General features: G+C 42.7%; 1 protein-coding gene across 1 annotated transcript; it reads left to right on the forward strand.

The window, feature by feature from the left end:
- Positions 1-4,152: 4,152 nt before the first annotated feature.
- LOC124002186 (P2X purinoceptor 3-like) lies at positions 4,153-24,623 on the forward strand. The gene is made up of 12 exons (XM_046309523.1): positions 4,153-4,527; positions 4,932-5,067; positions 7,028-7,099; positions 7,460-7,529; positions 7,775-7,868; positions 14,984-15,061; positions 15,312-15,453; positions 17,333-17,469; positions 22,718-22,811; positions 23,173-23,238; positions 23,616-23,693; positions 24,129-24,623. Exons 1-12 carry the CDS (start codon positions 4,406-4,408, stop codon positions 24,249-24,251), a joined length of 1,212 nt encoding a protein of 403 aa, XP_046165479.1. The 5' UTR covers positions 4,153-4,405; the 3' UTR covers positions 24,252-24,623.
- The last annotated feature ends 717 nt before the right edge of the window (positions 24,624-25,340 follow it).

Raw genomic sequence — 25,340 nt, forward strand, 5'->3', positions numbered from 1 at the left:
TCTCTCGCTTGTTTCTTTTTCTCCCCCTCTCTCTCGTTCTCCCATTTCTTAGGAAATCTAATAACAGGTTGGAAGGAACTTCCCAGTATCTGTATTCTCTAACGGCGCCACAATCATCATTATGACCAATATAACTCTCTGGGCGCATCCCAACTGGTGCCCTATTCCCTATATACTACACTACTTTTGACCAGGGCCTATAGGGTGTAATTTGGGACTTAACCCTCTGGGCTAAGAGAGAGACGGCTGCTATGGTGTACTGAATACTTAACAGGGTCATGACCTTAAAAACTTGCGATCCATCGTACAGTGCTTGTAATTTGGACTAGGACACTGTCGCCGCCCCCCTGACACTGTCGCCGCCCCCCTGACACTGTCGCCGCCCCCCTGACACTGTCTCTGACCGATTTAACGCCCATTCAATGTCTTAACATTTGAGTCATTTAGCAGATGCTCTTATAAAATGCGACTTACAGGAGCAATTATGGATAAGTGCCTTGCTCAGAGGCACATCGGCAGATTGTTCACCTATGTAGTCAGTGCTGGGATTTGAACCAGTGACCTTTCAGTTACTGGCCCAATGCTTTCAACCCGAGGAAATGTAAAGGAAGACGATATTTTGGTATTTTTGTCATTAGTCAATTGTTGATATAGTGCCAAAATGTGTTGCATGTCAGCAATCAAGTGTTCAAGATATATATATATATATAACTTTCAAAATACAGAAATACAGTGCATTCTTAAAGTATTCAGGTCCCTTGACTTTTTCCACTTTTTGTTATGTTATAACCTTATTAAAAAATGAGGAAATAAAAAAGAATCCTCATCAATCTCCACACAATACCCCATAATGACAAAGTGAAAACAGTTTAAAAAATATATATTTTTAAAAATCTTTGCAAAATAAAAAGCATAAATAGCTTATTTACATAAGTATTCAGACCCTTTGCTTTGAGACTCAAAATTGAGCTCAGGTGTATCCTGGTTCCATTAATCATCCTTGAGATGTTTCTACAACTTGATTGGAGTCTACATGTGGTAAATTCAATTGATTGGACATGATTTGGAAAGGCCCACACCTGTCTATATAAGGTCCCGCAGTTGACAGTGCATGTCAGAGCAAAAACCAAGCCATGAGGTCGAAGGAATTGTCTGTAGAGCTCTGAGACAGGATTGTATCGATGCACAGATCTGGGGAAGGGTACCAAAAAATGTCTGCAGCATTGAAGGTCCCCAAGAACACAGTGGCCTCCATCATTCTCAAATGGAAGAAATTTGGAACAATGAAGCGGTGACTCCCGGATGCTGGCCTTCTAGAAAGAAAAGAAAAAAGACATATCTCAGACTGGCCAATAAATTAAAAAAATTAAGATGGGAAAAAGAACAGCCACTGGACAGAGATATGGCTTTCTCTTTGCAGCTCTGCCTAGAAGGCCAGCATCCCGGAGTCGTCTCTTAATTGTTGACGTTGAGACTGGTGTTTTGCGGGTACTATTTAAGGAAGCTGCCAGTTGAGGACTTGTGAGATGTCTGTTTCTCAAACTAAACACTCTAATGTACTTGTCCTCTTGCTTAGTTGTGCACCGGGGCCTCCCACTCCTCTTTCTATTCTGGTTAGAGTCAGTTTGCGCTGTTCTATGAAGGGAGTATGACACGGTGTTGTATGAGATCTTCAGTTTCTTAGCAATTTCTCGCATGGAATAGCCTTCATTTCTCAGAACAAGAATAGACTGACGAGTTTCAGAATAAAGTCTTTGTTTCTGGACATTTTGAGCCTGTAATCGAACCCACAAATGCTGATGCTCCAGATACTCAACTAGTCTAAAGAAGGCCCGTTTTATTGCTTCTTTAATTAGGACAACAGTTTTCAGCTGTGCTAACATAATTGCAAAATGGTTTTCTAATGATCAAATAGCCTTTTAAAAGGATAAACTTGGATTAACTTGTACAACGCGCCATTGGAACACAGGAGTGATGGTTGCTGATAATGAGCCTCTGTAATCCTACGTAGATATTCCATAAAAAAATCAGTGTCTACACTGTATTTCTGATCCATTTCATGTTAGTTTACTGGACAACATTTTTTGCTTTTCTTTCAAAAACAAGGACATTTCTAAGTGACCCCAAACTTTTGAACAGTAGTGTAGACCTTTGAGTTCATTTTATTTTTACAGGGACAGTGCACATTAATCAACGTTTCAGTAAAAGTGTCGGTTTTAGCCAGCCGGCTAATTTTCAACCGCAGTCCCTGGGCAGGTTATTAAAAACAATTACACTATAGACAATCATTGAGCAGTGAGCACACGCAGAGCAACATAGGACAAGCAAGACATAGCATACAGACAGAGCAACATAGGACAAGCAAGACGTAGCATACAGACAGAGCAACATAGGACAAGCAAGACGTAGCATACAGACAGAGCAACATAGGACAAGCAAGACGGTTATTAAAAACAATTACACTATAGACAATCATTGAGCAGTGAGCACACGCAGAGCAACATAGGACAAGCAAGACATAGCATACAGACAGAGCAACATAGGACAAGCAAGACGTAGCATACAGACAGAGCAACATAGGACAAGCAAGACGTAGCATACAGACAGAGCAACATAGGACAAGCAAGACGTAGCATACAGACAGAGCAACATAGAACAAAACAACTCTGGAATGAAAAGGCGCTGTACAATTAAAATGTATTGTTATTATACTGTATACATACATATATCTACATCGAACATCCAGAGATACTGCCTTAATCTCTAGTCTAGTATCTTTCAGTCTATGGAAGAGCCCTATATAAATACAATCAATTATTATTCATTATTAAAGGGCTACTTTTCAACCTTATTCATTATCTCCGGCACCAAACCATATGTGAAAACAGAGCATGGTTATAAAAAATAGGAAGAAAGGCTCGGGAAAATGCATGTCTGTGACATCACAGGGTAGGATTAAAAGGAAAACAGTGATTTTCAAAACCTGCAACGTGTTTCTAGCTAGAGGGAGGGTATTTTCTTGTTCCCCACGCCACCGTGAATGTCCTAGTGTTTGAAAGTCACCGTTTTTCAAATGTTAAAACTTTGAATCCCAGTCTCTTTTTTAAACAAAATGTAGAAATAGACCGTTTTCACATATGTAGACACGGGTATTGTGCTGGAGATAACAAAAATAAGGCTGAAGAGTGGTGGAGCCGTACATTAGGTGATATGTTCATCTTTCAATGAGCATGGTCAGAGACAAGGGCCTGCATCCCAAATGACGCCCTATTCCCTTCATAGTGCACTACTTTTGACCTATGGACCCTGGTCAAATGTAGGGCGTTATATAGGGATAGGGTGCCATTTGGGATAAAGACACGGTTGAAACAACATCGGGTGAAATCGATATATATATATGAAAATGTATCTATAACATACATACAGTAGCATGCAAATCGCTATGGTCATGGACTTCTAGACCTCAGGTTAAGGACCTAAGACAACAGATGAGGAAATGAACCATCAAGGTTACTGCTCATTAAATGTCAGTGTGTGCGTGCGTTGTGTCTGTCATTAACTGTAATGGGGATTGTCTTTTACTTCGAACTCCAGTTTTGGTCATTTTACTGAGAATGCTGACAGACTGACTGGCACCACTCAGGAAATGAATCTCCTCCTCCTTAACTCTCAAGTCTTTTCCTCATCTTTTAGTGTGTGTGTGTGTGTGTGTGTGTGTGTGTGTGTGTGTGTGTGTGTGTGTGTGTGTGTGTGTGTGTGTGTGTGTGTGTGTGTGTGTGTGTGTGTGTGTGTGTGTGTGTGTGTGTGTGTGTGTGTGTGTGTGTGTGTGTGTGTGTGTGTGTGTGTGTGTGTGTCTGCGCGAGCATTAGGGGAAGCAGAAGAGAAGAAGGAAAGATAAAGGGGTTGAGAGTCAATCTGGTAAGTGGAGGGGGGAAGCAGAGACAGAAAGAGAAAGGGGAGGGAGGGAGGTAACGAGAGAGATGGAGAGAGGGGGAAAAGAGAGAGATGGAGAGAGGGGGTAAAGAGAGAGATGGAGAGAGGGGGAAAAGAGAGAGATGGAGAGAGGGTGGTAAAGAGAGTGATGGAGAGAGGGGGGTAGAGAGAGATGGAGAAAGGGGGAGGGAGAGTGTAAGGATGTTTACCATTTCACTACTTCAGCAGCGACATTGAGGTCCGTTATTTGGACCTTTTTGAAAGGAGCGAAGAATAGGATCAGGTTGCTTTTTTGGAACAAATAGCAGTGTTTTAGTATGTAGGGAAACCAACACATCTTGAGATTTGTCTTTTGTTTTGGGGGGTTATCTATGTCACACACACTGTACACACTCTCCGAAGAGGCATTCTGTGGATTGTTGGCTGTGACACGTTGAATTTATTGGGGGTCGCGGGTTGCCTCAATGCCAGGATGTGGACGTGTATCACGGACTTCTTCACCTATGAGACCACCAAGTCGGTGGTGGTGAAGAGCTGGACCATCGGGATCATCAACCGAGTCGTACAGCTCCTCATCATCACCTACTTCATCGGGTCAGTACTATCGCTCCATCACTCACATTCTGGATCTCCCAGTGAGAGGAATTGGTTGAAAGACGTCTTTTCAACGTCTTTCCTTTGGAGAAACGGGAAAAAGTCTCCGCACACTTCCAGTCAGACACACATTTCTCATTATAAAGGCTGTGCTTTATGTATTTTCAACGTCTTTTCAACGTCTTGTGCTTATGGAGCTGAATCTATTGTTTGTTCATTAGAATCTCTTTCAGCCCAACAAAGGGCAAGTCTATAAAGTCTCATAGATCATTCATTATTGCTCTATACGTGACAGAAAGAGAAGGGAAACTGTGATTGAATGATTTTCCCATTATGTTATCTCAACCCCTCTCTCTCCACCCCCCCTCTCTCTTCTTCTCTCTCCTCTCCTGCACCTCTCTCAGGTGGGTGTTTGTGCATGAGAAGGCGTACCAGATCAGAGACACGGCTATAGAGTCGTCTGTCATGACCAAAGTCAAAGGCTTTGGACTGTACAACAACCGAGTCATGGACGTAGCTGAGTACGTCACCCCCTCTCAGGTAACACACAAACACACGCAAACATCTGTACTAGAGGTCGACCGATTATGATTTTTCAACTCCGATACCGATACCAATTATTGGAGGACCCAAAAGGCAGGTACCGATTAATCGGCCGATGTCAAAAGAAATGTATTTGTAATAATGACAATTACAACAATACTGAATGAACACTTATTTTAACATAATATAATACATCAATAAAAAACATTTAGCCTCAAATAAATAATGAAACATGTTCAATTTGGTTTAAATAATGCAAAAACAAAGTGTTGGAGAAGTAAAAGTGCAATATGTGCCATATAAAAAAGCTAACGTTTGAGTCCCTTGCTCAGAACATGAGAACATATGAAAGTTGGTGGTTCCTTTTGACATGAGACTTCAATATTCCAAGGTAAGAGGTTTTAGGTTGTAGTTAATATAGTATTTATAGGACTATTTCTCTCTCTATACCATTTGTATTTCATATACCTTTGACTACTGGATGTTCTTATAGGCACTTTAGTATTGCCAGCGTAACAGTATAGCTTCCATCCCTCTCCTCGCCCCTACCTGGGCTCGAACCAGGAACACATCCACAACAGCCACCCTCGAAGCAGCATTACCCATCGCTCCACAAAAGCCGCGGCCCTTGCAGAGCAAGGGGAATAACTACTCCAAGTCTCAGAGCGAGTGACGTTTCAAACGCTATTAGCTCGCTGTTTGAATGAATGCTTACGAGCCTGCTGCTGCCTACCATCGCTCAGTCAGACTGCTCTATCAAATATCAAATCATAGACTTAATTATAACATAACACACAGAAATACGAGCCTTTGGTCATTATTTAATTGAAATACGGTACCGTTTGGTATTTTATCTAACGGGTGGCATCCCTAAATCTAAATATTCTTGTTACTTTGTACAACCTTCAATGTTATGTCATAATTACGTACAATTCTGGCAAATTAGTTCGCAATGAGCCATGCTGCCCAAACTGTTGCATATACCCTGACTCTGCGTGCAATGAATGCAAGAGAAGTGACACAATTTCACCTGGTTAATATTGCCTGCTAACCTGGATTTCTTTTAGCTAAATATGCAGGTTTAAAAATATATACTTCTGTGTATTGATTTTACGAAAGGCATTGATGTTTATGGTTAGGTACAGTCGTTGTGCTTTTTCCGAAAATGCGCTTTTGTTAAATCATCCCCCAGCTTTGCATCGATTATATGCAAAGCAGGACACGCTAGATAAACTAGTAATATCATCAACCATGTGTAGTTAACTAGTGATTATGATTGATTGATTGATTGTTTTTTAAGATAAGTTTAGTGTAATGCTTAAGATAAGATAGGTTTAATGCTAGCAAGCAACTTACCTTGGTTTCTACTGCATTCGCGTAACAGGCAGGCTCCTCATGGAGTGCAATGAGAGGCAGGTGGTTAGAGCGTTGGACTAGTTAACAGTTGCAAGATTGAATCCCAGAGCTGACAAGGTAAAAATCTGTCTTTCTGCCCCTGAACAAGGCAGTTAACCCACTGTTCCTAGGCTGTCATTGAAAATAAGAATGTGTTCTTAATAACTGACTTGCCTAGTTAAATAAAGGTGTAAAAAAATATATATTTTTAAATCGACTTCCAAAAATACTGATTCCCGATTGTAATGAAAACTTGAAATTGGCCCTAATTAATCGTCCGATTAATCGATAAACTAGGTACCCAAACTAAACTAGGTACCCAAGCACGTATTGATACTGAGGTATGTGTGGATTATAACATCAGGTCTGATGTGCTGGTCAATGGAAATGGGAGTGTTTTTGATGCTGTGTGTGTGTGTGTGTGTGTGTGTGTGTGTGTGTGTGTGTGTGTGTGTGTGTGTGTGTGTGTGTGTGTGTGTGTGTGTGTGTGTGTGTGTGTGTGTGTGTGTGTGTGTGTGTGTGTGTGTGTGTGTGTGTGTGTGTGTGTGTGTGTGTCTGACAGGGGGCCTCTGTGTTCTGCATCATCACTAAATTCATCACCACAGAGAACCAGGTGCAGGGATACTGTCCCGAAGTGAGACCACTCATACTTACTCTACCATTGGCCCTCTGTTGTCTCCCCCCATATGTTCTCTCTGTCTCGGTCTGTCTGTCTGTCTGTCTGTCTGTCTGTCTGTCTGTCTGTCTGTCTGTCTGTCTGTCTGTCTGTCTGTCTGTCTGTCTGTCTGTCTGTCTGTCTGTCTGTCTGTCTGTCTGTCTGTCTGTCTGTCTGTCTGTCTGTCTGTCTGTCTGTCTGTCTGTCTGTCTGTCTGTCTGTCTGTCTGTCAGTCTGTCTGTCTGTCTGTCTCTTTCTCTCTCTGTCTGTCTCTTTGTGTCTGTCTGTCTCTCTCTGTCTCTGTATTTTACTCTAACCTGTATTATGTGTGATGCACAGAGTGAGATGAAATACAAGTGTACGCACGACAACAACTGCACTAGGTTCCTCAACAAGCCTGGAGGAAATGGTGAGGTTCTCCACTTTTTCTGGATCAATTCACTTCCTTTTCTTATTGTCTTTCCTTCAGAGGATAGAAGATGTTACAGAATTTGCAAAACAGTTGCTTCCAGAATAATGGTTTGGTCTTTGTAATTTATTGTCCCTATCCGTCCTCCCCCTTTCTGTGTCATATATCCTTTCTTCCTGTCTTTCTTTCTTTCTGTCTCTCTCTCCCCTACCTCTCGCTCTCTTTTCCCTACCTATCTTCCTCAGGTCTTCCAACGGGCAGGTGTGTACATTTCAACGACACCCTCAACACCTGTGAGATCAGAGGCTGGTGCCCCGCGGAGATCGACTACATCAAGACGTGGGTAACCGTGTGCGTGCGTGTGTATTTGTATTTGCCAAGGCAGCAGCTACTCTTCCTGGGGTCTGGAAAAATAAAGGCAGTTATATACAATTTTTTAAAAATTACAACACTAAGTGTGTGCCCTCAGGCCCATTTTCCACTACCACATATCTACAACACAAAATCCATGTGTATGTGTGTGCATAGTGCATATGTTATCATGTGTGTGTGTGCATGTGTCTGTGCCTATGTTTGTGTTACTTCACAGTCGGAAATATTTAGGAGTAACTTATTCCTTGCTACCCATTCCAAAACTAACTGCAGCTCTTTGTTACGTTATACAGTAATTTCAGTCACTGTAGTAGCTGACGTGTATTGTGTTGAGTCATCTGCATACATAAACACACTGACCTTACTCAAAGCCAGTGGCATGTCGTTTGTATTGATTGAAAAAAGCAAGGGGCCTAATCAGCTACCATGGGGAATTCCTGATTCTACCTGGATTATGTTTGAGAGGCTTCCATTAAAGAACACCCTCTGTGTTCTGTTAGACAAGTAACTCTTTATCCACATTATAGCAGTGGGTGTAAAGCAATAACACATACATTTTTCCAGACGCAGACTATGATTGATAATGTCAAAAGCTGCACTGAAGTCTAACAAGACAGCCTCCACTATCATTTTATTATCAATTTCTCTCAACCAATCATCAGTCATTTGTGTAAGTGCCGTGCTTGTTGAGTGTCCTTCCCTTAATGCATGCTGAAAGTCTGTTGTCAATTTGATTACTGTGAAATAGCAATGAATCTGGTCAAACACAATTTTTTCCAGAAGTTTACTAAGGGTTAGTAACAGGCTGATTGGTTGGCTATTTGAGCCAGTAAGGGGGGCTTTACTATTCTTGGGTAGGGAATGACTTTAGCTTCCCTCCAGGCCTGAGGGCACGCGCTTTCTAGTAGGCATATGAATATGTGACAAATAGGAGTGGCAATATCGTCCACTATTATCCTCAATAATTTTCCATTCAGATTGACAGACCCCAGTAGCTTGTCATTGTTGATAGACAACAAACATTTTTTCACGTCTTCCACACTGACCTTACGGAATTCAAAAGTACAATTCTTGTATTTCATAATTTGGTCATATATACTTGGATGTGTAGTGTCAGCATTTGTTGCTGGCATAATTCAATGAATGATGGAGCCGAGTTGGCTTTTCCCCCCAAAATGTCATTTAAGGTGCTCCATCATTCTTTACATAATATACCTTTGTTTCATAGTATAGTTTTGATTTATTTAGCTTAGTCACATTATTTCTTCATTTTGCAGTACGTTTCTCAATCAGTTGGGCTGCCAGACTTATTTGCCATACCTTTTTGCCTCCTCCCTCTCAACCACACATTTTTTTTTATTCCTCATCAATCCAAGGGGATTTAACAGTTTTTACAATCATTTTCTTAATGGGTGCGTGCTTATTAGTAACTAGAATAAGTTATTTCATAAATGTGTCAAGTGCAGCGTCTGGTTGCTCCTCAATACACACCACAGACCAGCAAATATCATTTGCATCATCAACAGATGAATCACTACAAAACATGTTGTATGACCTCTTATACACTATATTAGGCCCAGCTTTTGGAACTTTGGTTTTCCTAGATATGGCTTTTATATTGTGATCACTATATGGATTTGGATACTGCTTTAAAGCACATTTCTGCAGCATTAGTAAAGATGTGATCAATTGTTAATGAGTTCATTTACTGTCCTGTTTGTAAATACCATGGTAGGTTGACTGACAACCTGAATCATGTTGCAGGCACTGGTTACAGTTTGACGTTTTTTCTTGAGTGGGCAGCTTGATGAGAGCTAGTCAATATTTAAATCACCCAGAAAATATACTTCTCTGTTGATGTCACATACATTATCAATCATTTCACACATATTATCCAGATACTGACTGTTAGCACTTGGTGGTCTATAGCAGCATCCCACAAGAATGGGCTTTAGGTGAGGCAGGTGAACCTGTAGCCATATTACTTCAACAATATTTAACATTAGATCTAAGCTTTACAGGAATGTGGTTCTTTATATAGACTACAACACCGCCCCCATTGGCATTTCTGTCTTTTCGGAAAACATTATAACCATGTATTGCTACCACTGTATCATCAAAGGTATTATCTAAGTGAGTTTCAGAGATAGTCAGAATATATATTTTTTAATTATTTTTATTTCACCTTTATTTAACCAGGTAAGCTAATTGAGAACAAGTTCTCATTTACAACTGCGACCTGGCCAAGATAAAGCAAAGCAGTGTGACACAAACAACAACACAGAGTTTCACATGGAATAAACAAGCATACAGTCACTAACACAATAGAAAAAAAATAAAGTCTATATACAGTGTGTGCAAATGGCGTGAGGAGGTAAGGCAATAAATAGTCCATAGAAGCGAAGTAATTACAATTTAGCAAATTAACACTGGAGTGATAGATGAGCAGATGGTGATGTGCAAGTACAAATACTGGTGTGCAAAAGAGCAGAAAAGTAAATAAAAATAATATGGGGATGAGGTAGGTAGATTGGGTGGGTTATTTACAGATGGGCTATGTACAGCTGCAGCGATCGGTTAGCTGCTCAGATAGCTGATGTTTAAAGTTAGTGAGGGAAATATAAGTATCCAGCTTCAGCGAATTTTGCAATTCGTTCCAGTCATTGGCAGCAGAGAACTGGAAGGAAAGGCGAACAAAGGAGGTGTTGGCTTTGGGGATGACCAGTGAGATATACCTGCTGGAGCGCATGCTACGGGTGGGTGTTGTTATCGTGACCAGTGAGCTGAGATAAGGCGGAGCTTTACCTAGCATAGACTTATAGAGGACCTGGCGACAAATATGTAGCGAGGGCCAGCCGACTAGAGCATACAGGTCACAGTGGTGGGTGGTATAAGGGGCTTTGGTGACAAAACGGATGGCACTGTGATAGACTGCATCCAGTTTGCTGAGTAGAGTATTGGAAGCTTTTTTGTAAACGACTTCGCTGAAGTCGAGGATCGGTAGGATGGTCAGTTTTATGAGGGTATGTTTGGCGGCGTGAGTGAAGGAGGCTTTGTTGCGAAATAGGAAGCCGATTCTAGATTTAATTTTGGATTGGAGATTTTTAATATGAGTCTGGAAGGAGAATTTACAGTCTAGCCAGACACCTAGGTAATTGTAGTTGTCCACATATTCTAAGTCAGAACCGTCTAGAGTAGTGATGCTAGTCGGGCGGGTGCAGGCAGCGAACGGTTGAAAAGCACGCATTTGGTTTTATTAGCGTTTAAGAGTAGTTGGAGGCCACGGAAGGAGTGTTGTATGGCATTGAAGCTCGTTTGGAGGTTAGTTAACACAGTGTCCAAAGAAGGGCCAGATGTATACAGAATGGTGTCGTCTGCATAGAGGTGGATCAGGGAGTCACCCGCAGCAGGAGCGACATCATTGATATATACAGAGAAAAGAGTTGGCCCAAGAATTTAACCCTGTGGCACCCCCATAGAGACTGCCAGAGGTCTGGACAACAGGCCCTCCTATTTGACACACTGAACTCTATCTAAGAAGTAGTTGTGATCCAGGCGAGGCAGTCATTTGAGAAACCAAGGCTGCCGATAAGAATGCGGTGATTGACAGAGTCTAAGGCCTTGGCCAGGTCGATGAACACAGATGCACAGTACTGTCTTTTATCGATGCCGGTTATGATATCGTTTAGGACCTTGAGCGTGGCTGAGGTGCACCCGTGACCAGCTCGAAAACCAGATTGCACAGCGGAGAAGGGATTTGAAATGGTCAGTGATCTGTTTATTAACTTGGCTTTCGAAGACTAGAGATGCAGGGCAGGATGGTTATAGATCTATAACAGTTTGGGTCTAGAGTGTCACCCCCTTTGAAGAGAGGGATGACCGCGGCAGCTTTCCAGTCTTTTGGGATCTAGGACGATACGAAAGAGAGGTCCATGAATGACATATGAATGTCATCTGTTGCAAGCAAGTTATTGACTTCATGGACCTTGTTTCTCAGGCTGCATATGTTACTATGGGCTAATTTGATAACTTTTCTGGGTTGCTTGATTGTTTTTAATGCTTTAATCGGAAGCTTATCAGAAGTAGATTTGATAGTACAGGGTGAGCTGCATCTTTCACACACAACGATGGCACTGGTCCTGAAACGATTGGCCCTTTTGAGTTTTTTAATGCTAAAATCAGTTCTTAAAATCCATTTTCAGATGTTCCGAGCTAGCCCTCCTGATGTTGTTTGACCCCACATGGACTACGACAGTGTCAGCATCCCGGCATCTGTTGTAGAACAGTCGGAATCAGCCTTGTTATGTCCTGTCCTCATGCTCCTGGGTAGCACAGGGTTTTTGCCTTGGGAACCAAGATGTTTCATAAAGTTGCTTATGATGACAGCTGGCGATGTCTCTCACGCAGTCTCACAGTCTGATGAGGGTGGGAGCTTCAAGAATCTGAACTTGAGGTAGAAGCCACCGGAGAGGGAGACAGAACAGAGGATGAAGACCCAGGTACCTCCGGATCCGATCTTGAATGGGAAGCCCCCAAGGAAGAAGGTGCTGGAACCTCTGGATCCAGGGCGGCAAAGCTGTTTCTGGTCTGTGTCAGGTCCGGGCTCAACATCTCCAAGAAGACCCCTGTTGCCAGAGGACGCTGTCTTCGAATTCCCCGTCGGGTGACATATCTACATGGCTGGTTGGTTGGGTCGAGAACAGCTCTGTTCTCCAGGGAAGGGGGAGACACCATCGGGGATGGAACCCTGCTGAGCACCGGCCAGTCAGCTGTGGAGAGCCAACACGGCGGCGACAATTCCAAATCACATTTATTGGTCACATACATGTGATAAGCAGATGTTATTGCGGTTGAAGCGAAACGCTTGTGCTTTTAGCTACGACAGTGCAGTAATATCTTACAAGTAACATCTAACAAATTACACAACATATACCCAATACACACAAATCTAAGTAGGAATGAATTAAGACTATATACATATGGACGAGCGATGTCAGAGCAGAACGTACTAAGAAACAGTAGAATAGTCTAGAAAACAATATATACATATGAGATGAGTAATACAAGATATGTAAACATTATTAAGTGAATGAGATACAGTAGAACAGTACAGAAAACTGTATATACAGTTGAAGTCTGAAGTTTACAGACGCCTTAGCCAAATACATTTAAACTCAGTTTTTTTTTACAATTCCTGATATTTAATCCTAGTAAAAATTCCCTGTCTTACGTCAGTTAGGATCACCACTTTATTTTAAGAATGTGAAATGTCAGAATAATAGTAGAGAATATGATTTAATTCAGCTATTTCTTTCATCACATTCCCAGTGGGTTAGAAGTTTACATACACTCAATCAGTATTTGGTAGCATTGCCTTTAAATTGTTTAACTTGGGTCAAACGTTTTGGGTAGCCTTCCACAACCTTCCTTCTGACAGAGCTGGTGTAACTGAGTCAGTTTGTAGGCCTCCTTGCTCACACACGCTTTTTCAGTTCTGCCCACACATTTTCTATAAGCTTGAGGTCAGGGCTTTGTGAGGGCCACTCCAATACCTTGATATTGTTGTCCTTAAGCCATTTTGCATGGAAGTATGCTTGGGGGGTCATTGTCCATTTGGAAGACCCATTTGCGACCAAGCTTTAACTTCCTGACTGATGTCTTGAGATGTTGCTTCAATATATCCACATAATTTTCCATCCTCATGATGCCATCTATTTTGTGAAGTGCACCAGTCCCTCCTGCAGCAAAGCACCCCCACAACATGATGCTGCCACCCCCGTGCTTCATGGTTGAGTTGGTGTTCTTCGGCTTGCAAGCTTGCCCCTTTTTCCTCCAAACATAACAATGGTCATTATGACCAAACAGTTCCATTTTTGTTTCATCAGACCAGAGGACATTTCTCCAAAAAAGTATGATCTTTGTCTCCATGTGCAGTTGCAAACCGCAGTCTGGCTTTTTTATGGTGGTTTTGGAGCATTGGTTTCTTACTTGCTGAGTGGCCTTTCAGGTTATGTCGATATAGGACTTGTTTTACTGTGGATATAGATCCGCACCAAAGTTCCGCACCAAAGTACATTAATTTCTAGGAGACAGAACAAGTCTCATTCCTGAGAGGTATGACGGCTGCGTGGTCCCATGGTGTTTACACCTGCGTACTATTGTTTGTACAGATGAACGTGGTACCTTCAGGCGTTTGGAAATTGCTCCCAAGGATGAGCCAGATTACACCTCCAATTGACTAAAATTATGTCAATTAGCCTATCAGAAGCTTCTAAAGCCATGACATCATTTTCTGGAATTTTCCAAGCTATTTAAAGGCACAGTCAACTTAGTGTATGTAAACTTCTGACCCACTGGAATTGTGATACAGTGAATTATAAGTGAAATATTCTGTCTGTAAACAATTGTTGGAAAAATTACTTGTGTCACGCACAAAGTAGATGTCCTAACCGACTTGCCAAAACTATAGTTTTTGTGGAGTGGTTGAAAAATGAGTTTTAATGACTCCAACCTAAGTGTATGTAAACTTCAGACTCCAAATGTACACACGAGATGAGTTATGCCCGATATGTAAACATTATTAAAGTGACAAGTGTTCCATTCCACCAGAACAGAGCGGCGTCCGGCTACTGGGGTGGAAGAAAAATGAAAAAGTACATGGGAGTGGATTCCCCAGTAGCTTGTGTAGGTTTGCTACTTGCTTGCTAAGAGTAGCCACTTCGCTCCTATAGTCCTCCGCAAGCAAGCAGTTGCTGCATTGACAGTCAGCGTGGTCCACGTTGTCCTGGAACAAAGCAAAGGTAAACACAGCTCTTGCAGCACTGGAAACGTTCAATAGCGACCTCAATTTGAGACCGCCGAGCCAGCTGGTCTAGCTCGGCTTCCATGTCTCTTCCCCTCTGCGGAATCCTGAGGGATCCCGGGACAGACAGCAGCGCTCAGAGCAACTAAGCCCCAACAGAGCCGCAGGATCCAAAATCAAACAAAAGTATATAAAAACACTGTACAATAATCTCGGTACAATAAACCGAGATCTCTCGTTCAGATGAATGAACACGGTTTTCTTTCTGACCTTCCCTCAGGCATCCTATGATGGAGGTGGAGAACTTTACCATCTTCATCAAGAACAGCATCCGTTTCCCCCTCTTCAACTTCACCAAGTGAGGATGATGATGATGATTATGATAATGATGATGATGACAAAGATAATCATGTTACAACTCTAACTGGTCCCCTGTCTCTCCTGTGTTTATATATGTGTGTGTGTGTGTGTGTGTGTGTGTGTGTGTGTGTGTGTGTGTGTGTGTGTGTGTGTGTGTGTGTGTGTGTGTGTGTGTGTGTGTGTGTGTGTGTGTGTGTGTGTGTGTGTGTGTGTGTGTGTGTGTGTGTGTGTGTGCGCGCGCATCTCAGGGGTAACTTCCTGCCCACCATCACCCCTCAGTACATCAAGGCGTGTAACTTTGATCATGAGAACAACACCTACTGTCCCATCTTCAGGGTGGGGGACGTCATCCGCTATGCACACCAGAACTTCACCACGCTGGCACAGAAGGTATGGTGGTTCACTCCCAGTTATATATCCATACTAGTATATTCACTTGACATACAATGCATTCAGAAAGTATTCAGACCCCTTCACTTTTTCCACATTTTGTTATGTTACAGCCTTATTTTGAAATGAATTAAATTGTTATTTTCCCTCATCAATCTACACAAAGCAAAAACAGGCTTTTGGATTTTTTTGTCAATTTTTTTTTAATATAAAAAACTGAAATATCAAATTTACATAAGTATTCAGACCTTTTACTCAGTACTTTGTTGAAGCACCTTTGGCAGCGATTACAGTCTCAAGTCTTCTTGGGTATTACGCCACAAGCTTGGCACACCTGTATTTGGGGAGTTTCTCCCATTCTTCTCTGCAGATCCTCTCAAGCTCTGTCAGGTTGGATGGGGAGCGTTGCTGCACAGCTATTTTCAGGTCACTCCAGAGATGTTTGATAGGGTTCAAGTTCGGGCTCTGGCTGGGCACCTCAAGGACATTTAGGGACTTGCCCCGAAGCCACTTCTAAGTTGTCTTGGCTGTTTGCATAGGGTCATTGTCCAGTCCTTAGCAGAGCTCCTGAGCAGTCTGGAGCAGGTTTTCTTCAAGGATCTCTGTAGTTTGCTCAGTTCATCTCCCAGTGCCTGCCGCTGAAAAACATCCCCACAGCATGATGCTGCCACCACCATGTTTTACCGTAGGGATGGTGCCAGGCCAAAGAGTTCAATCTTGGTTTCATCAGACCAGAGAAGCTTGTCTTTTTAGGTGCCTTTTGGCAAACTCCAAATGGGCTGTCATGTGCCTTTTACTGAGGAGAGGCTTCCGTCTGGCCACTCTACCATAAAGGCCTGATTGGTGGAGTGCTGCAGAGATGGTTGTCCTTATGGAAGTTTCTTCCATCTCCACAGAGGAACTCTGGAGCTCTGTCAGAGTGACCATCGGGTTCTTGATCACCTCCCTGACCAAGGCCCTCTCCCCTAATTGCGCAGTTTGGCCCGGGTGTCCAGCTATAGGAAGAGTCTTGGTGGTTGCAAATGATTTCCTTTTAAGAATGATGGAGGCCACTGTGTTCTTGGGGACCTTCAATGCTGCAGAAACGTCTTGCTACTCTTTGGTACCCTCGGAGCTCTACGGACAATCCCTTCGACCTCTTTGCTTGGTTTTTGCTCTGACATGCACTGTCAACTGTGGGACCTCATATAGACAGGTGTGTGCCTTTCCAAATCATGTCCAATCAATTGAATTTACCACAGGTGGACTTCCAATCGAGTAGTATAAACATCTCAAGGATAACCGATGGAAACATGATGCACCTGAGCTCAATTTCGAGTTTCATAGCAAAGAGTCTGAATACTTATGTAAATAAGGTACTTCTGTTTAAAAAATATATATATACATTTGCAACATTTAAAAAAAATAATGTTTTTTTGCTTTGTCATTATGGTTATTGTGTGTAGATTGAAGAGGGGGGGAAAAATATTTGATCCATTTTAGAATAAGGCTGTAATGTAACAAAATGTGTAATGAAGGAAGGCGACTGAACATCGGCGGCACCTTAATTGGGGCGAACAGGTTTTTATTCGTGACTGGAGTGGAATCAGTGGAGTGGTAACAAATACATCAAACACCTGGTTTCCAGGTGTTTGATGCCATTTCAGTTGCTCCGTTCTGGCCATTATTAGCAGCCTCCTGTGATTTCTATCCAGTTATTTCCATCCATACTAGTCATTTTATATACTCACATATTATGCTCTCTTTCTCTCTTTTCCCTACCCGTCGGCTGTATTCACTCCTTCCCCTTTAGGCTACATTCAAATGCTGTCTTTTTCCCACTCTCATGAAGTAACAAATGAGAGAGATTTTCTAAATGCATGTCAACCCCTTCCTACAGGGAGGCGTGATAGGTATAAAGATTGGCTGGATGTGTGACCTGGACCAGTCAGAGGATGAGTGTAACCCTTCCTACTCCTTCACGCGGCTGGACGCCATGTCGGAGAAGAACAGCGTCTCCCCCGGGTACAACTTCAGGTAGCCATGACCTCTGACCTCTAACCCCTGGCCTTTGGAGAGTGAGCCCCGTAGAGATACATAGAGAGAGATATCTTGATGTACATAACCAGCTTTTGCATGGACATTGCCATTGAGGGCTTACACCATTTTAAAGTAGTCAAATGGGTGGGGATTCCTATGGGTTGGAAGCGATCAGTCAATGATCAGAGCATCGTCTTCTTCTTCAAATTGGGTTGCCTATGGGTAGTAAATGGCTTTAAGCTAGATCAGTGATTTTACCGTGGCACAACTTGATGGAAGACAAATTAGGTCTGACACCTAAAATGTCCCTATTAATTGATTTAGTGTAAATTAACTCTGTCTTATCTGATCCAAACTGCAAGTCATCTACTTCTGTGACAAACATATTTATAGATTAAATCGGGTTTATTTGAACTATTTTCATAGTTCCTTATTCGTGATGATACATTTCTCTGATACCCCTTAATGAGCACCCCGCAAAAATGTGCTGGAAGGATTTTTTTGAAAGGTTTGGGTTTAGAGACATTGGTTTTCTGCATTGTAAAGGTGCAACCAGGAACACAAAACCATGCTCCATATCTTTCTATGCCAGAGGCTGTGGTACAGGTAAGCCTAATCAGACGTGCATGTGCTAATGGTTCTCAGTCACAGGCAAAGTCAAATGATAAAAAATGACTTTGCTCCTGATGTGTGACCTTCAAATGATACAAAGATATCACCACCTAGTGGCGACAACAAATGAATGACACGCAAGATTTGGTTCAGGAATCAGGGAGGAGGTAATTGCACGCGGAGTGTGTTGTGAGGAAAACAACCTCTCACTCAACGTCAATATAACAAAGGAGAGGATCGTGGTACTTCAGGAAACAGCAGAGGGAGCAACCCCCTATCCACATCGACGGGACAGTAGTGGAAAGTTTAAAGTTATGCATACACATCACGGACAAACTGAAATGGTTCACCCACACAGACAGAGTGGTGAAGAAGAGGCTGAAGAAATTTGGCTTGTCACCTAAAACCCTCGCAAACTTTTACAGATGCACAATTGAGAGCATCCTGTTGGGCTGTATTACCACCTGGTACGGCAACTGCACCGCCCTCAACCTCTCCAGAGGGTGGTGCAGTCATGGGTCAGACCCCAATTCCAGTGGATCAGAAGTTTACATACACTAAGTTGACTGGGCCTTTAAACAGCTTGGAAAATTCCAGAAAATTATGTCATGGCTTTAGAAGCTTCTGATAGGCTAATTGACATCATTTGAGTCAATTGGAGGTGTACCTTTGGATGTATTTCAAGTTCTCCCTTCAAACTCAGTGCCTCTTTGCTTGACATCATGGAAAAATCAAAATAAATCAGCCAAGACCTCAGAAAAAGAATTGTCTGGTTCAAGTCTGGTTCATCCTTGGGAGCAATTTCCAAACGCTTGAAGGTACCACGTTCATCTGTACAAACAATAATATGCAAGTATAAACACCATGGGTGTAACGACTCTTCGTCTGATGATGAGGAATAGGAATCATCGGACCAACACGCAGCATGGTAAGTGTTCATCGTAAATTGAATGAAATTAACTGAACACTGAATGACAAAAACAACAAAAGAGAATGAACGAGACCGAAACAGTTCTGTCTGGTACAGAATACAAAGACAGAAAACAACTACCCACAAACACAGGTGGGAACAGGCTACCTAAGTATGGTTCTCAATCAGAGACAACGATTGACAGCTGCCTCTGATTGGGAACCATACCAGGCCAAACACATAGATATACACCACACAGAACAAAACATAGAATGCCCACCCCAACTCACGCCCTGACCAAACCAAAATTGAGACATAAAAAAGGAACTAAGGTCAGGATGTGACAATGGGACCACGCAGCCGTCATAATGCTCAGGAAGAAGACGCGTTCTGTCTCCTAGAGATGAACGTACTTTGGTGCGAAAAGTGCAAATAAATCCCAGAACAACAGCAAAGGACCTTGTGAAGATGCTGGAGGAAACAGGCACAAAAGTATCTATATCCACAGTAAAACGGAGTCCTATATTGACATAACCTGAAAGGCTGCTCAGCAAGGAAGAAGCCACTGCTCCAAAACCGCCATAAAAAAGCCTGACCACGGTTTGCAACTGCATATAAAGACAAATCGTACTTTTTTGGAGAAATGGAGTCTGGTCTGATGAAACAAAAATAGAACTGTTTGGCCATAATGACCATCGTTATGTTTGGAGGAAAAAGGGGGAGGCTTGCAAGCCGAAGAACACCATCCCAACCATGAAGCACGGGGGGTGGCAGCATCATGTTGTGGGGGTGCTTTGCTGCAGGAGGGACTGGTGCACTTCACAAAATAGATGGCATCATGAGGCTGGAAAATTATGTGGATATATTGAAGCGACACCTCAAGACATCAGTCAGGAAGTTAAAGCTTGGTCACAAATGGGTCTTCCAAATGGACAATGACCCTAAGCATACTTCCAAAGTGTTGTCCTTTTTTTCCTCAAAAGTCACAAAAGGTATTGGAGCGGCCATCACAAAGCCCTGACCTCAATCCTATAGAACATTTGTGGGCAGAACTGAAAAAGCGTGCACGAGCAAGGAGGCCTACAAACCTGACTCAGTTACACCAGCTCTGTCAGGAGGAATGGGCCAAAATTCACCCAACTTATTGTGGGATGCTTGTTAAAGGCTACCTGAAATGTTTGGCCCAAGTTGAACAATTTAAAGGCAATGCTACCAATTTTGTATTGAGTGTATGTAAACTTCTGACCCACTGGGAATGTGATGAAAGAAATAAAAGCTGAAATAAATCATCCTCTCTACTACTATTCTGGCATTTCACATTCTTAAAATAAAGTGGTGATCCTAACTGATCTAAGACAGGGAATTTTATGTCATGATTAAATGTCAGGAATTGTGAAAAACTGAGTTTAAATTTATTTGGCTAAGGTGTATGTAAACTTCCGACTTCAACTGTAGGTGCTCTTTTTGTCCAGGTGGGAAAGGGCAGTGTGGAGTGCGATTGAGATTGCATCATCTGTGGATCTGTTGGGGCGGTATGCAAACTGGAGTGGGTCTAGGGTATCCAGGAGGATGCTGTTGATGTGAGCCATGACCAGCCTTTCAAAGCACCTCATGGCTACCGGCGTGAGTGCTACAGTGTGGTAATCATTTAGGCAGGTTACTTTCGCTTCCTTGGACACAGGGACTATAGTGGTCTGCTTTAACTCAGTCAGGGAGAGGTTGAAAATGTCAGTGAAGACACTTGCCAGTTGGTCCGCACATGCTTTGAGTACATGTCCTGGTAATCCATCTGGCCCTGCGGCTTTGTGAATGTTGACTTGTTTAAAGGTCTTGCTCACATCGGCTACCGAGAGCGTTATCACACGGTCATCCAGAACAGCTGGTGCTCTCGTGCATGCTTCAGTGTTGCTTACCTCGAAGCGAGCATGAATGGTATTTACCTCGTCTGGTAGGCTCGCGTCACTGGGAATCTCGCATCTGGGTTTCCCTTTGTAGTCCGTAATAGTTTTCAAGCCCTGCCTGTGTAGTAGGATTCAATCTTAATAATTTATTGACACTTTGCTTGTTTGATGGTTCGTCTGAGGGCATAGCAGGATTTCATATAGCTATCCGGATTTGTATCCTGCTCCTTGAAAGTGGCAGCTCTAGCCTTTAGCTAGATGCGGATGTTGCCTGTTTTCCATGGCTTCTGGTTGGGATAGGTACGTACGGTCACTGTGGGAATGCACTTATTGATGAAGCCAATGACTGAGGTGGTATACTCCTCAATACCATTCGATGAATCCCAGAACATATTCCAGTCTGTGCTAGCAAAACAGTCCTGTAGCGTAGCATCCGCACCATCTGACCACTTTTGTATTGAGCGAGTCACTGGTACTTCCTGTTTTAGTATTAGCTTGTAAGCAGGAATCAGGAGGGTGTAATTATGGTTGGATTTGCTAAATGGAGGGTGGGGGAGAGCTTTGAATGCATCTATGTGTGTGGAGTAAAGGTGGTCTATAGTTTTTTCCCCCTGTGGTTGCACATGTGACATATTGGTAAGAATTTGGTAAAACTGATTTAAGTTTGGCACCGCTTCTGGGAGAGTATTTTCTTGTTTGCTTATGGCCTTATAGAGTTGATTGAGTGCGATCTTAGTGCCAGCATCGGTCTGTGGTGGTAAATAGACAGCTATAAATAATATAGATGAGAACTCTCGTGGTAGATAGTGTGGTCTACAGCTTATCATAAGGTACCTCAGGCGAGCAATACCTCAAGACTTCTTTCATATCAGCACCAGCTGTTATTGACAAAGACACACACCCCCACCCCTTGTCTTACCAGATGTAGCTTCTCTGATCTGCCGGTGCATTGAAAATCCCTCCAGATCTATATTGTCTGTGTCGTCGTTCAGCCATGACTCGGTGAAACATAGGATATTACAAGTCTTAATATCCCGTTGGTAGGATAATTGTAATCGTAGGTCATCCATTTTATTTTCCAATGAATGCATGTTAGCAAGTAAGTTTTAGATGCACTATTGTTAAGTGACTGTCCCACTGGATGTCATAAGGTGAATGCACCAATTTGTAAGTCGCTCTGGATAAGAGCGTCTGCTAAATGACTTAAATGTAATGTAATGTAAGTAGAATTGATGTTAATGGGAGTTGTCGCTCGCCTACGGATTCTCAAAAGGCAGCCTGATCTGCGTCCTCTTTTCCTACGTCTTTTCTTCAAGCCAATGACGTGGACCTGGGCTTCTTCCCGGGAGAGCAGTATATCTTTCTTGTTGGACTCGTTAGAGGAAAAAGCTTCTTCCAGTCTGTGTTGAGTAATTCCAGTTCTGATGTCCAGAAGTTATTTTCGGTCACAAGAGACAGTAGCACCAACATTATGCACAAAATAAGTTACCAACAATGCAAAAAAATGAACAAAATAGCACAATTGATTACGGGCATGTAAAACGTCAGCCATCCTCTTCGGCGCCATTTTCCAAAATCGAAAGAAAATGATGTACTTCTTACTCCATACATTTTTCCTGACAACCAAAATTACACGTTGCATTTGGAATGCTTAGCAGGACAGGAAAATTGTCTAATTCAGAACAATACAACATCCCTGGTCATCCCTACTGCCTCTGACCTGGTGGACTCACTAAATACATGCTCTGTTTGTAAATCAGGACTCGGGGTAGGATTAACTGTCAACCCATGTCCTTACACTCTGTCTATGTTGTGCTGATAGGTATGCTAAGTACTACAAGATGGACAATGGGACAGATTACCGTACTCTGCTGAAGGCCTATGCCATCAGGTTTGATGTGCTTGTCAATGGAAATGTGAGTGATTTCAATTTGTGTGTGTGTGTGTGTGTGTGTGTGTGTGTGTGTGTGTGTGTGTGTGTGTGTGTGTGTGTGTGTGTGTGTGTGTGTGTGTGTGTGTGTGTGTGTGTGTGTGTGTGTGTGTGTGTGTGTGTGTGTGTGTGTGTGTGTGTGTGTGTGTGTGTGTGTGTGTGTGTGTGTGTGTGTGTGTGTGTGTGTGTGTGAGAACATGTCTGTGGTTTGCATGAGTCTAATTGCCTATGTGGGTCCATGACTGTTCTACATATATGTGTTGTTAGATGGGGGGGTTGTGTGTGGGTGTGGTTGGTTGTATGTGTGTGTGTTTACTTCTGTAAAGTACTTAACGTTTTTGTCACAGGCAGGGAAGTTTAACATGATCCCGACTCTGATCAACATGGTAGCTGCCTTTACGTCAGTTGGAGTGGTGAGCCCTTCTATTCAGTTTCTACTTTCTATAAGTCGCTCTGGATAAGAGCGTCTGCTAAATGACTTAAATGTAAATGTAATGTATCCACACCGTCTCTAGGCTAGTTTTACATTAAAATGTGTCTGTTCCACCTTCAGTCTCTTCACTTTGTAATAATATTATCCACAGTCTCCATAGGCTAGTTTGAAAATGTCTCTGTGCCGTGTGTGTTCCTGTCTCGCCAACTGAAGTTATTTCCAGGAAAATAAAGTGATTCTTATTTTCTACTCTCTTCTCCTTTCTCCTCTCCTCTCGTCTCCTCATTTCTTCAATTCCTTTCTATTCTATTTTAAAACCTTGTTTTTTTTCCCCCCTCTGCCTTGGATTGGTCGCAGGGCACCGTGCTTTGTGACATCATACTCTTGAACTTCCTGAAGGGAGCAGAGCAATACAAGGCCAAGAAGTTTGAGGAGGTAAAGTTTGAGGCAAGACACCCAACCCTGCTTACTGTGATATAGATATGTATCTTAATAACCAGTGTCAGCCTTTGCAAGCCTGGGGCCGCATCTCAGAGTAGGAGTGCTGGTCTAGGATCAGCTCACCCCTGTCCCATGACCTTATTCATTGTAATCTAAAAGGCAAAACTGATATTAAATCAGTAAGCCTTCTCTGAGAAGTTGATACATATGGCCCAGAGGAATAGTTTAAACTAAGAAGCAAATCCTAACTTCCACTTAAATCATGCATCGATGGCAACTGGAGACTAAGTGAAAATGTGCTCCTGATGTTCTTCAAGTTTATACAATTCAATAAAGTAATCTCTCTCTCTCTCTCTCTCTCTCTCTCTCTCTCTCTCTCTCTCTCTCTCTCTCTCTCTCTCTCTCTCTCTCTCTCTCTCTCTCCATTAGGTATCAGACACGCAGATCGAGAACTCCTTATCCAGCAATGGGCTCTATCGGAGTAGGGAGTTTATTGGAGTAGAGAAGCAGTCAAACGACTCAGGGGCCTTTTCCATTGGGCAATACGGCTAACGGACAGCCAATGGAATGGAGTGTTTGAGGGGAAAGGGGTTGGGTGGTGGCAATTTGGGACGTTTGGCTGCAAATGTAGGTTTAGGGTGATATTGCCCATAGACCCTAATCTTGGATCAGTTTAACATTTCCCCCACAAATGGTTATGGTGAGGATTGGGGAAGAGGAAACTGATCCTAGATCTGTACCTAGGGTAGACGTCACCCCGGACAGAGAATGCGTATATGCATGGCATTGTAATATCCCTAATATTTCACATGAACCTGTAATTTATCTGTAATATTGTCATGGTGGACGTTGTATGTGTAATCCTTAACTTTGCATGTGACCCTGCATGTGACCCACCATGGGCTATCGTATTTGAACTCCTACCTCTACAAAGTATTAAAGTCTACCCACAACTTCAATAAAATTATGTCACTTAAATTTGATTCTGGTTGGATTCTGCCAGAGGCTCAAATCCTGCAGGAAACAGACAAACAAATACTGTAGTTGTCTATTTGCTTCACACTTTTTATTGATAGTTTGCATTAAGCACATCTCTCTGTGGTTTGGTTTCACAGTGGGAGATCTGTGGGTTGGGATCATTAGAGAGAGGAGCAGGGTGAGTGTGAAATGGCACCCTATCCTTTATAGTGCAATATTTTTGACCAGGGGACCCATTGCTGCTTCATAAAAAGTATCAGAGGTGTGGACACGAGTCACATGACTTGGACACGAGTCACATGACTTGGACACGAGTCACATGACTTGGACACGAGTCACATGACTTGGACACGAGTCACATGACTTGGACACGAGTCACATGACTTGGACACGAGTCACATGACGAGTCACATGACACGAGTCACATGACTTGGACACGAGTCACATGACTTGGACACGAGTCACATGACTTGGACACGAGTCACATGACTTGGACACGAGTCACATGACTTGGACACGAGTCACATGACTTGGACACGAGTCACATGACTTGGACACGAGTCACATGACTTGGACACGAGTCACATGACTTGGACACGAGTCAGACTCGAGTCTCAAATATGATGACTTGCAACTCGACTTTGACTTTAACACCAATGACTC

The sequence above is a fragment of the Oncorhynchus gorbuscha genome, linkage group LG17 (assembly GCF_021184085.1).
Source record: "Oncorhynchus gorbuscha isolate QuinsamMale2020 ecotype Even-year linkage group LG17, OgorEven_v1.0, whole genome shotgun sequence".
NCBI classification, from domain to species: domain Eukaryota; kingdom Metazoa; phylum Chordata; class Actinopteri; order Salmoniformes; family Salmonidae; genus Oncorhynchus; species Oncorhynchus gorbuscha.